The 15618-nt window shown below is 39.0% G+C and overlaps 1 protein-coding gene across 2 annotated transcripts in view; it reads right to left on the minus strand.

Annotated features, from left to right (window-relative positions):
- Positions 1–5486: 5486 nt before the first annotated feature.
- SGPP2 (sphingosine-1-phosphate phosphatase 2) overlaps positions 5487–15618 on the minus strand; it is an 83619-nt gene continuing 73487 nt past the window's right edge. For both annotated transcript variants that reach the window (XM_073359951.2, XM_073359955.2), the window contains one exon: positions 5487–8858. In XM_073359951.2, coding sequence (XP_073216052.1) covers positions 8313–8858 — 546 coding nt within the window. In that variant the 3' untranslated portion in view covers positions 5487–8312. The remainder of the gene's footprint in view (positions 8859–15618) is intronic.

Below are 15618 nucleotides of genomic sequence, written 5' to 3' on the forward strand. Positions count from 1 at the left end.
GAATGGATATTCCTGTTTTTGTGTCTTTTTGTAACTTAAAAGGTTTTGCCTAGAGGGATTCTCTATGTTTTAATCTGATTACCCTGTAAGGTATTTACCATCCTGATTTTACAGAGGTGATTCTTTTACTTTTTCTTCTATTAAAATTCTTCTTTTCATTGTTCTTAAGATCCAAGGGTTTGGGTCTGTATTCACCTATGCAAATTGGTGAGGATTTTTATCAACCCTTCCCCAGGAAAGGGGGTGTAGGGCTTGGGGAGGATTTTGGGGGGAAAGACGTTTCCAAGCGGGCTCTTTCCCGATTATATATTTGTTAGACGCTTGGTGGTGGCAGCAAAATAAAGTCCAAGGGCAAAAGGTAAAATAGTTTGTACCTTGGGGAAGTTTTTACCTAAGCTGGTAAAAATAAGCTTAGGGGGTTTTCGTGCAGGTCCCCCACATCTGTACCCTAGAGTTCAGAGTGGGGAAGGAACCTTGACAGTGTGTATTTAATGTCTACTTAGAATGTTTTTCCCTCATCTATTACGAGGTCTGACTGACGTGCATTTATTTGTTTTTACAGGTGGAAGTGGGGATAATGAACTGATGGGGATAGCAAGAGGTTGGGATTCTTGGGTCTTATTCCCACTAACCTGCTGGATGACCTTTGGAAGGTGGCTCAGTTCAACCATCTATAAAACAAGTATACAACTTACTGCTCTGATGTCTTGTGAGGTTTAATAGTTGAGTTCCTCTGAAATTTGCTCTATATAGTAAGTGGGAGGAACTAGAAGTTATCTGATATATATCCCTCTACCCTAGTCTATGGTTACAACTACTATTTCTATTATGGATTAATGTCTACATTAAGGCAACTTCTGTCCTTGGGCAGTTTCTACTTTTGGATAGATGCCACTATTGTTTACAGTTTCAATGATTCTTAGCTTTGCCAAGGGGCGCTAAACAAGCACAACAGGAAATCAGAGAGCCAGGCTCTAGGTTCCTGCTTCACCTGGGAGACTGCTGTGCACATTACAGAGCTTCTTGTAAACTGGCAACCTCCCACCTCCACAAGTCATGTGACAGGAATCACCTCAGCCTAGTTGTCCTCTGGGAAGGATCACCAATCAGGATGGGTAGGGGAGGAATGGGGGACCATCACAGCCCTGTATGTGGAGTGACAGCCAGCATAGCTAAGGCTATATGGTAGGGGATTTGTGTAGAAATGTGTGTACACACACACACAGTGTCAGTTTACTTGTTTGTTTTTCTTCTCACTATCAAATACAGCGTTTGCTAACCCCCTTCCCCCGCCCCCTCATCCACACACACACACAGAAAATGTAGTTTGACAAAAGTAGGATTAAATTGGATTTTTGTGCAAGCAAACTCTGTACATGCAAATCTCCACCATCTTGTTATTCTCTCTTCCCCTTCTGGTTGGTTTGTGAAGCTCCCTCTAGTGCCTGTATATATTGCAAAAGAAAAGGAGTACTTGTGGCACCTTAGAGACTAACAAATTTATTTGAGCATGCATCCGATGAAGTGAGCTGTAGCTCATGAAAGCTTGTGCTCAAATAAATTGGTTAGTCTCTAAGGTGCCACCAGTACTCCTTTTCTTTTTGCGAATACAGACTAACACGGCTGCTACTCTGAAACCTGTATATATTGCATGTCCTAGCTTCCTCCCTATTCAGGGAGCATATGGCTTAGAACTAGAATGCAGACCAGGAATGTTGTTTCCCTTTCTTCCTTCCTCTTGTCCCCAAATCAATAAGGCGCTAGAATCCCCCTACCAGAAGAAAAGGTTGCTAATTTTGCATGTAGGTGGTAGAGAGAGTGGGCGGTTTGGGTCCATAAAGTGAGTTTACCCTTGGGCAGGGGTTCTCAAACTGTGGGACACAACCCTGTTTTAATGGGGTCGCCAAGGGTGGCTTAGACTTGCTGGGGCCCAGGGCCGAAGCCAAAGCCTGAGGGCTCCGGCTCTGAGTGGCAGGGCTCAGGTTACGGGCCACCTGCGTGGGGCTGAAGCCCTTTGGCTTTGGCCCCCCAGCCCCACCCAGGGCGATGGAGCTCTGGCAAGCTCAGGCTTCCGTCCCCCCTCCTGGGGTCATGTAACAATTTTTGTTGTCAGAAGGGGGTCGCAGTACAATGAAGTTTGAGACCCCTTGCCCTAGGGAACTGACAACAGTAAAATTTTTAAAAAAGATAACTAGTCAAACACATGTAGTATTCAGAATAGAGGGAACCATCCTGCTGGACCAGACCAAAGTATATGGTGGGAGGAAACCTCTTCCTACTCCCAGCTAGTGATCACCTTATGCCCAGATCTACTGAGACTTATAACCCATCTCCCAGCCTAGCGTCACCACGGAGACTAGATTTTGTTTCATTTGTATACACGGACCGAGCAATAGTCAGCAGGTGTAGTTCCACTATTAAATGTATATCAGAGATGAAAAACTGACAAATCAACTGAAAATGAACTTCCTACTGTGCAAAATCCATTTATCATAATTGCACTTACTGCTGAAATGGTGCACAGGGAGCGAGTGCTCTCTAGTAGCATGGATACAGCTTTATACATCAACACCTTAAACTGAACCTGGAAAAAAACGACAACACATGCTCCATACACAGACCACCCCTTGGTTGCAGCCAGCTGCTTTTTGCACTAGCTGAAATTTCCGAATAGGCCTCGGAGATAGCTCAGAGACATTTCCACTAATCTAAATACATAAAAAGTCATTTGTAGTTACTAATATTACTTAAAAGTCCTGGAGCAGTTGACTCCCAGATGGAAAATCTATAACTGGGGGATCTGGCCCCATCATCTCTGATAACAAGATTTTTAAAAGGATGGAGTTATCTCCTTCTCTCCATATGATAAATCTGACAATTATTGAACTTCACCTTGTAATTGCATATGCTCATTTAAAATCAGTGTGGCAATCCAGTGCCTGTGTGGAGCTACTTAAGGCAGTCATTACCAGTAATAGGAGCTTCTAATGCTCCCTTTCCTTACAAACCCATGGACGTCTGATTGGTGCCCTCCCATTTGTGATTTCACACAGGATGACAGCCACCACAAATATTTTGAAAATAACTTAGTAATCTTTAGCTGGCAGGACAAGAATGACAGTTTTCACACATCACACTGGCCACTCTGGCACTACGTTGTATAATCAGAGAAGCCAGCCTGTTCTCTAAGCCTATGAGAAACAATGCAACAGCTGAGAGCGAATTATTTTGAGACATAGTGTTGATGTAAAAATTGTATATGCACACACACACACACACACATATATATACACACCAAACATAAAAACCTAACTTCCCCAAAATGAGGCTTGCACTGCTAAAATCCTGGGTTCTGTGGCTAGTGATCCCTTTATCGATATATTTGTGCAGAACGGGCACAGTGAGGCAGGAAAAGTATCATGTATATGTACACAGAACATGTCTACACCACGGGCACCCCAGTGGCACAGCTGCAGCTATGGTGCCCTAGTGCTGTATTTTAGACACTTCCTAGGGTGACAGAATACTACCCTGACTGTTGGAAGCAAGGGTGACGGAAGAATTTTAGACTAGGGCAGGATTAGATCACCTTAACTAGATCACTCAGCGGTATGAATTTTTCACGCTCCTGAGTGATGTAGCTAGGTCAATCTAAATTTTAAATGTAGATTAGAGCGCTGAGGAAGCCAAGACATATTTGGTGCTATTGTTAAGAGCTAGGTTACACCTTAGTATGGGTTGAGTTAAAACTTCAATGAGACTGATGGGTAGGAACGCACCCTTCAATTAAGATAGTTGTAAGACCCATTTAAGGGGCTGACACCTAAAATAAGTCCTAACAGACTCTGCTGGGAAACTACCATCACTTGGGCTAAGGGTTTGACTAGGGATTGTGATCAGGTGGGGAGTGAGAGAGAGAAGCACAGGCAAAAAGCAAGAAAGCCACCAGTAGCCTATGAGCACAGTGTGACCCTGGGAAAATCTAGAGCGAGAGCTTTTGGGTCTGTTGTCTAAAGAGGCTTGGAGCTGTAAGCTAAGAAGCTGTTCCTTTTGTTCTTGGTTCCTCCTGTATTTGGAGAAGGTGGACTTTGTATATTCCTTGTAAATAAGATTGTATCAAAGGGAATACCAGACTCCATCAATTTCTACTTCCAACTGGAATATCCAAAATTTGACTAGTTACTCTGGTTGAAGTGCAGCCACACTATCTTTGGCAAGATTACCAGCAAGCAACAAAGCCATGTAGCACCATCTACAGAAGTAGTGTTTGCAGTGTGGGCATTTGTTGAGCAAGAACTAGACCTTCTATGTATGTCACCGAACAGTTATTAGACAATTTTTGTCCATCACAGCCAAATAACTGTGGATCTGAATCAGTGACACAAGGTATTAAACTCAGGTGTGTCTTAGGTCTGCCTGTGTTAGGAATCATCTCCCACCTCTAATGCCTGATATCCAATCACAGAGAAATAGCTGCATACTAGGAGAGTTTCTAAAGAAGGCCTCACTTCACAGTTGGTCACATACACTGCAGAGGACCATGTGAAGTCATAATAATGAGCATGTGTGTTAAACTGAGCAGTAGAGAGGGAGGGCAGGGAATGTGCAGGATCCTTTCCAAAATTATTTTTAAATAAAGAAAAGAGAAGTTTTTCTACTATTTTGATCCAATCCTTTTAAAAAAAAAAGATTTAGTACTTGGACTAATGGCTGCAATGTCTTACTGAGACACTGGAAAATCAGTACCACACAACAGAGACTGAATATTTTCACTTGATTGTGCCCAACAGCTGTGCAGGAAAAGAGCACATGTAGTTTGAGGAAGAGAGGGGATTTACTTGAGGCTATTTGGAACCCTATTATGGACTTTTTAGGTAACACAGTTGTTGATCCTGAGACATGTTTTTGTTTATTGCCACCATGTTCTTGGCTATAAATTGGCACTAACCTCATGCTGTTTTACACATGAGGGCTCATGCAGGGTTGATTGTGACTTGATACCACAATTGTAGAAGTGTTAAACCTCAATTATGCTTGGTTCTAAGTGGCATTTAAAATTGTTAGCTAGTGCTGTTTAATAAAAATAACCATAATCTAGACTAGTTATGCAGAGGGATTTTCTACTCTCTTACATTTAGGCCCACTATTAATCACTGCTACCATAATTAAAGGTTTGCACACCGAATTAAAAAAACATTTAATTTTCTGTGGCTAGCATATTTATGCGGTTTGGTAGGCTTTTTTAATTCTTCTTCCAATCTTTATTAACATCTTGCTGGGATAGTTGTAACTACAGAACATCTACATTAGTGACCATAACAGGTCTACTGTGGGAGATTATAGGTTTACTGCAGATGGAGGTGGCAATGGATTGCACAGGTCATGGTCACGTTTCAAACGGCAAGCCATTTCCCTGCTATATCAACCAATTTCAAAGATTAATAAAGATGTGTGGCAAGTTACAAAGTAAATAAAACCCACCAAGCTTTTGGAAATATATTTATTTTAAAGTTTGAGGCAAACCAGGTAGGACTTCTGGAAGAGAACAGTTTGTAGGGGTTGCATAAATCACAGGCAACTGAATGCTACAAAAAATAGAAATGTCCACATACTTTATAAATCCAAGCCTATATATATATAATAATAAAAGATTGATAGCAAAGAATAGCCACCGTTCAGAAAAGCAATATTTTAACTAAAACCATATGAAAGACCCAGCTAAACTTAAGCCACTTTTTGAGTCTAGTTGACTTAGTGTTATGAGTTAAGGAACTTCCACTTATTGTACCTTTTTTCTGCTTTAGTCCCTTCCACTATGACATGAAATAACACCTCCACAGGGCTTCAGATCTTTTGCCTTCATGCAGCCCTATATCATAAAATTCCTTTATTGGAAGGTGTTTTAAGGTACTTCTTGTGGTGTAGCGGTGAAGTGCAGCTTGATTTAGCTACAGTCTTCTATACATTTTGGTACTGAAGTGTTCATATTTACTAAACTGCTATTAAATTTTGGGTAGGCTGTGTGTGTGTACACAATTCTAAATTCAGTTAAACCACGGCCCTTATGAATCTAAAGAGAAGCACTGTATTTAAAATGTCAGCTTGTATCTCCTATTCTCCTGGAGTGGTTGCTAACTTTTTCTAAAAGCAAGAATTGCTTCCAAGTCTATTCAGTGGCGATCAGGGCAAAGCCATACTGTTTGAATACATTAATCTAAAACTAGCCAACCACTGGCCATTCGCCCTATTTACATTCTTCTTCTACATTTACTGCTGCTCACAAATTTAAAAAAAGCAGTGGCCAACAGGAAAGAGTGATGGCTCTACTTCTTATAAATTATCTAAGAAAAAGGCCCCCAGGCCATGCTTTCAGTTCTAAATGCAACAGTATAATGTGTAGGTTGGCACATTCATAATATGGGGGGGGAGAGTATAGGAGGAGTCAAGGTCCAGCAGCATTACCCATTTTTTTTTTTTTAACCACAATCACAGCTGAACTTCTAGCAGCTTATTGGTGCAATCTGTAATACTTTTTAGTAGCCTGGAAGTCACAGCAGCAGCAGACACCCTTAACTATTAATGGTTAAGAACATGACTATTCTTGTGTACTAATGCAAGATACATAGAAGACAAATAATAGTGGAGCCTAGCATCAGAAATGTATGGCCATTGTATCAGTGTATTTTATGGTCACTTGAATATTAATACTCAGCACTTTCCATAATACACTTCAAACACTAATTAGTCCTCACAACATCCCTGTGAGGTAGGCAGACATTATTGTTGCACTTTTACAGATGGGGGAGCTGAGGCAAGGTGGATAAGTGACTTGCCCAAGAGGGGAATCCATGTCAGGTGCAATATTGATTCAGGAGAATGTGGCTCCCAGTTGTGTACTCACTTCCCTAGTTGAAGCATAGCCAAGCAGAATTTTCAGTAACACTTCAGTCACATTTTTGGTATGAAACACAAAAGAAAAAAAGTTACCGGTAGTTCTTTGAAAAATTCCAATAGGTAAAACAAGTCTTAACAAGGAAAGCTGTCTGTACGGAGAAGACGGATTACGTCAAGTAGCAAGGACAAAAAGTGTCATAAAATTTCAACATTTAACAATTAAGAGCAGTCACAAGGGAAACACACACATGTAACCTTATCTAGGTTTATGGTTTCTGTGCATGTTAATTCCCAAGGGCATCTATTCAGAGAGCCTGATATGTTAGTCAGCAGGACACTTCCACTGAATCCATGCCAGTTTTAAAGTGCAGCTTCATAGCAGCATCAGGCCCTACATCATTTCCAGCCATTTTGGTTTTGGCTAACCACCCACTTAGCCAGGCTTAATTCTTTCTGATCACTTCTAATTTCCTGCTACCTTCCCTCTGGATTTGCCCCCCTCAGCAACTTCTTCCTTTGGCTGCCCAATTACCCAGGAGAACACAATATTGAGCACTGATAGGCTGGAGAGTGAAGCTTTAATACAGTGGTTCTCAAACTTTTGTACTGGTGAACCCTTTCAAATAGCAAGCCTCCAAATGCAACTCCCCTTATAAATTAAACACTTGTTTATATATTTAACACCATTATAAATGCTGGAGGCAAAGTAGGGTTTGGGGTGGAGGCTGACAGCTTGCAACCCCCTGAGGGGTCCCGACCTCAGTTTGAGGACCCCTGCTTTAATACTAGATTGGCAGCTTCTTCCCCACATGAGGCCTCCTCAACCGTGCTGCACACACGTGCATGCTTTTTTTTCCCCCTCCTTAATAGTAGTATTTTCACTAACCCCAATTCCTGACCACTGTGGAGCTGGTTCTGTCCCTGCAGCAGAATTGCTCTCTCGCATCTGCTACACCCTACATGGCATGCATAAAATAGAATCCCTTACTTGAAGCGTGGGAGACCAGCAGGGATTGCAGATGCCATGAGGGGAACCTACCCTATCTCCAGCCATGTGACCATCCCCTGAGTGATGTTTCCAAAACGGAGGAGTGAAGGACTGAGGCTGAACCCTGAGTGACACAACACTGATACTGTAGCACGTGCTGACTTTTTGGAAAGTAAACAAAAGCCATATAAACAGGAGTTCTTGTTTTTGTACTCGTCATACTAACCACCTGGATCACAGATCTGTAGCTGTGGGTACAGACTAGCCAATAATTTCTAATCTTAAATTATTTACATTCAGTGATTCCTTGGGATATTCAATAGTAGGTATTTTACACCAATGCAGAAAGGTCAAATCTTTACCTTTGTGTAAATTTTTTTGTATCTCTAACATGGTTTTGCCGTAAATTATTTCTAACAATGCACTGCACTCATATTAATCCTAATAGCTCATGCAACAATGGGACAAGCACTGTAGCACTGAAGCCAACAGAAGAATATGTTATAAATTTGTAGGGCACTTCTATTTCCAGTCGTCGCCTGGCTTCTAGATCGTTGACCGAAACCTGGTACCTAGAACACAACACACGGAGGGCCATGCCTTTGATGAAATAACGTGTAACCAAGAGAATAAAAATCCCTACTAAGAACTTTGCCAGCACCACCATCATCATCTCACTGATTGGAGGAAAGCTGAGGAGGAGAAGACTTTTGTTGGGATAGTTTGGTGCTGCACATAGGTTATTTAACCAGAATCCTATGGTTGCTCCAGCTCCTGCACCAAGGACAGTAGTTGTGTCTGCTCGGGTAGGGCTGTAATTCTCTAGTTTGGGATAGTTGTAACATAGGAGAAGGGGCACAATTATAGAAAGTATAGGGCAGAATGGACTAGTTAACATCAAGTGGTCTATGATATCCCATGCAGGATATGTGAGTGCAATTAACGCAGCTGAAATCAGAGTTCCACCAATCACATCCTGTAAACACGGGAAATTAAAAAAAAAAAAAAAAAAAACCTTGTTAAAACATGGAAGTATAAACAAGTTATCAGACTATCAAGCCAATTTTTCAGTTCAAAAGTGGGGAGTAAATTAGGAAGGTGCAGTCTCTTTACATTTAAATTTCCTTTTTTATTTTTTAAATGTATACTCTAAGATTGAACACGCTATGTTTTTTTCCCCCAAAAATACAGTTAACTACGAAGTAAAGCAGTAATATAGTGAGAAACAGGAACATTAACAGCATCAAGTATCTTATTTTTTCAAATGAACATGTATCCTGTCCTTCCTCCTCCTTCCCCTCCCCCCCACACCAGTCCAGTGCACTAATAATGAATTACTTGCCAAAAAGAGAGGTAACAGAGTGTTCAGCTAAAAATGTGATCCGACTGGCTGCAATTCCCTCAGTGCTTCATAAGAGGTTATACAGCAAAACAGACCTTTTATCTTGGCCACATAAAGATTCTATCTACCCAAATTCCCACTGCAGTGTCAGTTGGCTAGTGTTTTTCACTTATTGCCCAATGATAAACTGCAGCATTTCAGTACTGGCTGAAGTCAAAACTGCTGACTTCCAAATTCATGCCTAAGTACTGAGCTAACTGCCATCCTATATGTTTTTAATAGACATTTCTGGTCTCCGCTGTGTAACAGGCCATCATCATAACTTCTGACAATCATCAGCAATTATTTTCTGAGTTTACTTTCTGTTAATTACAATTTTTCAGTTCATGATTTAACAACACTGCATTTAACTTTGTTATTCTGGACTCTTTTAGCACACTTCAGACATTGACACAACCCTGCAAAAGCCCGTTGGTTTGCACACTGCTTTTTAAACAAGGGAGATAGGAGAAGCGCTGTACAGGGCCAATGTACTCAGTGGGCAGAGCTTTGCAGGCCCTACATTCTAGAACACTGCTACAGGTGATCAGGATGAACCAGGTTGGCCACATTAATGCACATTTGAAGCCCCATTTCTTTAGATATGAAAGAAACCTTTCCCTGAGCAAAGGAATATATTAGCTAAACAAGTGTCCCTCTTTCAGGCTTAATTCATTGTTAAATGTAGTGTTGTGTAGCCAGAGTCAAGATCCTATGCTGAAGAGTGGATGTATAAACACAGATTAGATACACAGATTTATGAGAGACAAAACAAAGTATACATTGGCCCTGATCCTTCTTGTCTCACACATGTGAGTATTCCTCTTGACTTCAGAGAGGATTTTTTCCTCCTGAGTAGGATAAGCAAGATTTTACCCATTGTCAGGGTAGATAAAAATCAATGATCTTTAAAAAATAAAAAATAAAAAAAATCAGGTTTTTTTATTGCTTTTTTTCCCCTCAAAAAGCATTTTATCTAAAGATAGTTTTAATTAAGATACATTATCGCTCAAAGACATCTCATCAGGGAATAGGGATCATAAATTCTAATTCTATAGTATGAGACAATATATTCATGTAATGTTTAAGAAAAGTTTTGTAAATGAGTTCCAATAGTTCCTGGATTAGGGGACCCAATCTTATGGGGTTCCACAGGCTTCTGTATAGATTATTTAGGTTAATCTTTCTATCTACCCAATGGGATTCAGTGCTCAGGCTAGAAGATACAGTCAGAAATGCTTAGTTTTGCAGTTCTCAAACTATGGATTTGTGTCTCCAGAGGTAACATGCTTATTAACAGCAAAAATGTTTTAAAATAAATAAATAATATAGAGAGGTGAGAAATAACAGACCTATTGCCCCTCTGCAAATTTGTGTACGCAGAGTCAATCCCTTACCTCTTTCTAAAAGTGCAAAGTTTCAAAAAGTCCAATGAAGAGAAGATTGTTGGGGCGGAATAGATCTGGACAAGGAGAAGTCTGGATATAGAGGTGAGAAGCGAGGGAAGTATGCTTGTTTTGTTAAAATATTATGTTTGCCATTGAAGGAAAAAATTCAGAATACTTAATGTTATTTTAGTTAAATAAAACAATTTAAATATCCGTTTCATGATGTTTTCCTCCTAATATAGCATGGCAAGAAAATCCTCCAAATATTAATGATTAACCTGTTGTAGAAAACCATGATTAAATCGAGTCTTCCTGATTAGTGATTTAAACCATGATTTAAATCAATTTGATCTAAATCAAATCCACCCTGCCCCTTGTACACTTGCTTTTTGAGAGCCAGTTAACTTCTGATAATTAATTAAATGGGAGAAACTATTTGCATGACTTAGTTTCAGGATCTCTATTAAAACAAGTTTAAACAGCAGATTTCTATTAATTCAAACCTTTCCCCACCCATAATCCCAAAGCTAATTTCATTCCATGGCAAAAGGATTATGATTTCTTCTTTTGCACAAGCAGGAGAAAGGTTATATGGTTCCTTTAACAAAAGAAACTTTATATTAAATTTGAGGGGGGAAACAACTGCAGAGATATGAGACAATGTAAAATATTTAAATGATGCATTTCTCTAGTTTGGCTGGGCACAGGCTCCTTTAGGCAATAACAATGCATAAGAACTCTTCTTATAGCCGTAATTGAAGTCTGGATTGTTAGTTAATTGCCTGAGGCAAGACCATGGAGGTTAAAACCTAATTTATTAAGGGAAATAAATAAGCTGCTTTGAGGACTTTTATAAAACTGTTGTCAACAGTGATACTGGGAAAGGAGACACATGCTACCCTGTGACAAACACTCTTACTGAAGTTTTGCAGCCTGCTGCAGGTAGGAAGGTCAAAAGCAATACAGACATTATTTTCCTCATAAATACTGTTCTAGTATCATTATCTAGCTGAAGAACCTGCATAAATAGCGGACTCAGTGTAATACTGCAAAAGCGCGAGTCAAGTAAATACTAAAAATTCCCTGGTTTCACAAGATCATAACTTTCTGAAAAGTTCTTTACAATTGAAAATTTCTATGCTTGGTCATAGCCCATAGGTGAATTGTTTTTGAGCAAACTCCATTTAGAATCATCAAGGCTGGATTTTTTTTTTTCCAGAAATATTTTGTGACAAGCACATAACTCAAACATGGGTGAATGTTAGAGGCTGAGAATTTTCACATGCTAGGTTCCAAGCAAATTTGAAATTAAAAAAAAAATTATTCAAAGAATCATTTTTGCATATGCTCAGTACCAGTTTCCATTAAGTTTAGTATTACAATTACAAGAAAATTATGTAAATACATAATATTGATGTTGCTTACCAAGATGCAACTTGGCATTGCTGTTTTATTATCAAGGATCCACAGTAACTGTAAACTGTTATCAATAAAGGGATTATTAACACTTAATATGCTAATGCTCTACTTGATCTAGCATAGAAGGTCCTGGCCTGAGAATCAGGATGCCTGGGTTATATACCCAAGCTAGACTTACTGGGTGATTTTCCTCAAGATCACTTCACCTCTTCATGCCTCTTTCCCCTCCCATCCTTTGTCTGTCTTATGTATGTAGGATGTAAGCTGTTTGGGGCAGGGACTCTCATGTTTGTAAAGTACCCAGCACAACGTGGTCCCAATTTCTGTTGCTCAAAATATAGAATCTGATCCTGAAATCGCAGCGTTGTCTACTCTTGCAATTTTAGTCATCAGTTGTGCGACATTTAATGCTTGTCTAAAAACTCCAGCTCCTGGAGTCTTGGGATTGTTTTAGAATCTCAGCTTTCATTTAAAAAAAAATGTTTAGGAAAACAAAGCTTGGAAAAACCAGAAAGCAAATAAAAAGAATCCAACATTTGCTTTAAAAAAACAAAACAAACAAAAAAAAACTACTCCTGACTTTTAAACCAATCATGATTTTTGGGCATGACTCATTATTTTTTTTTTAATACTTGGGGTTGGCAATACTGAAGCAACCAGAAAGTCACCAAAACCTCTCAGTAAATTCAGTGTTGTTGTTTTTAAATAGTTGTAGTTTAATGAATAGCCAAAAAGAGAATCAAGCATCAAAATCACTTATTGCTGTCAAAGCTCAAAAACTGAATGTACACAAATCCAAGTAAGTGGAGAGAAAATCACCAGAGGACCCCTTACAAACAGATCTTTTTATTAAACAACAATAATAAGTTAGACTTAAAGGTCTGAGTGAGTCTAGCTTGCCCGGGCTCAGAGAGTCTCAGTCGTGTCTGCATAGGGAATGATTAGTCACAGTACTTGTCTGTAAACATGCAATGACTTTCTGCATGGTAATAAACACACCTCTTTCTGAACCATTCAGTCACATTAGGGGTGCAAGTCTCTGCTCTAAAGCTGGTGCTTTGGACTGCTAGTAGAACGTGGTTGATAAACTCAGAAATATTGGCTGATGTTGCATTGTCTAATTAACCACACTCATAAACCTAACCAAGAGAATATTATTTACTCATTTGGAACACGGGGTTATTTCAGGCAGAGCTTTCATACTCAGATAACTATATATGCAACAACTGCAACCTACAGTGGTGCAAGCCTAATCTGAACAATAGATGCATGGGAAGTGGGGAAGGGCCTAATGTGGTATTGACTTTGGTAGCATTCATGCCATACGAAAATCTGTAAAACATTTGCAGTGAATAAACTTCACTTCCCTCCATCCCCCATCAAAAAGAGAGGCTATGATGTGACTTTAAAGGATGGCTATAGAAATCTTAATTCTCCTTCACCTTTTCCTCCTACATTCATTTTACTTGTAGTTTTTCTTTTATGAGTAAATGCAATTTATTTTTGTCTCTATTTGCCAACAGTTAACACTACATAGAAAGAAGAGGAGTACTTGTGGCACCTTAGAGACTAACCAATTTATTTGAGCATAAGTTTTCGTGAGCTACAGCTCACTTCATCTGCTGTGAGCTGTAGCTCACGAAAACTTATGTTCAAATAAATTGGTTAGTCGCTAAGGTGCCACAAGTACTCCTTTTCTTTTTGCGAATACAGACTAACATGGCTGCTACTCTGAAACTACATAGAAAGCGATCCCAGATACTAGATTTCAGGGGCTGAGAGGAAGGAAAGGAAGGTGCTGATGAAAAAGGGTTTAATTGGTTGCTTTAAAAAAACTGAGAGAAATACTGAATTCAATTTCTGCATTCAGGTGCTGGTCATTCTGTTCAGAGCACTCTTTTATTTAGAAATGTGCCTATACAAATGCCATATTTGATCAGCATCAAGCTGGGTGAAACACCATGGAAAAGAAATCTAAGTTTAAAGATCAATGAGATGCAAGGAGAAAAGTTATGCACCTGTTTGTGGCTCTTCATTAACCAAGACTGCCTTTAATTAGCTAATTAGTTACCTAAACTGCAAATATTAAGGCTTATTGGCACACTTAAATCCAAAAAGCTTCTTATACTTTCCAAGGTACATTTCTCCCCCAAATCCTTAGTGGTAACTTCAAGGAATACCTTTGTAAATCTGCATGTGGATTTATGTGAAGTCAGAGATTATTAATTCTTAAAGAATACAATGTAAAAAGGAAGGACTCAGCCTTAGGGGAAATAAGCATATGGTAAAATTCATCCATTTTGCATATGAATAGCTTCTCTTTCCAGTTAATACCTATTTTGCTACCTGCACTATATGATCACTAAAGACTACTTACATTTGGATAATAACTCCTGAACAGAGAACCTCTATTTACTGTGTTGATTAGTTAAAGTTTTTCCTTTGTGCACACTTTTATTCTGTCAGTCATTTCATAATGGAATAAAAGCTTTGTTTCTTATGGGAAACTAGATGAAAAAAATTTGGACTGAAATAATTTGGTATGCTGTACGATAGTGCATATACCAGATGTATTTTCTTCCAGTATACTTTTTTGGTGGGTTTAATTTTGTATGACTAACCTGAGATTTACCTACATGCGCATGTGCGTGTTCACACACACACACATACACACAATTACGGCATGACAGACAAGACTGAACTCCCTCTACAACGATTATAGAGATCTTAACTTGTACATGATTTTTCTGATTAACAAAGACAGTTTTAAATCTTGATCCCAAAGGCTAATAATACTGAGTAAAAAAAATTTTAAGCACCTGAGTAACTTAGAAGCCCAAGACTCATTGAAAGGTTCCTAAGTCCTTAAGTCATTTTTTGAAAATGGACCTTATGCTCCTAAATCATGTAGGTGCTTTTGAAAATATTACCTACAGTCAACAGGAATTTCTTCTAAATATGAGCAATAAACAAGTGAAGCTTATCATTCAAATACATTCTCTAAAAGCTCAACATTGTATATAAAAAGATGTTTATTACTATTTAGATTTTTTTTATTGGGCCAACTTCTATTGTGGGGGAGTGAGACTAGCTCTTGAGCTTACACAGAGCTCTTTTTCAGGTCTATCTTGGGGGGAGACCCATGTCTCAAGAAAGCCAATCCTATTTCATCTTGGGTATGCTTTTGCTTACTTTAATTCCTCTGATTGTTTTGTTTGGATATGACATTCTACCACACTGCTTGTCCCAAATTATTGAATAATATTTGCTACATACAAATATTGGACTGCCTTTCCACGGTGGGTGAAATGACCCATAGTTTGTATGTCAGTTTGTAAACCACTGAAAATCCCTTCAGGACTAATGGTGCTATCGGGGGGAAAAAAACCAAGATGTAACAGAGAATATAGGTGCATATTGTGGGATGCATATTACAGAACATAATCTGCTTCTTTTCTATGTCTTTGTAATTGTATAATCAGCAATAAATACATCAATCTTAGATCTATATTTCTTACACAAATTATTTACTTTGTTTTCAGAGGAAA

The sequence above is a fragment of the Lepidochelys kempii genome, chromosome 9, assembly GCF_965140285.1.
Source record: "Lepidochelys kempii isolate rLepKem1 chromosome 9, rLepKem1.hap1, whole genome shotgun sequence".
Lineage (NCBI taxonomy): Eukaryota > Metazoa > Chordata > Testudines > Cheloniidae > Lepidochelys > Lepidochelys kempii.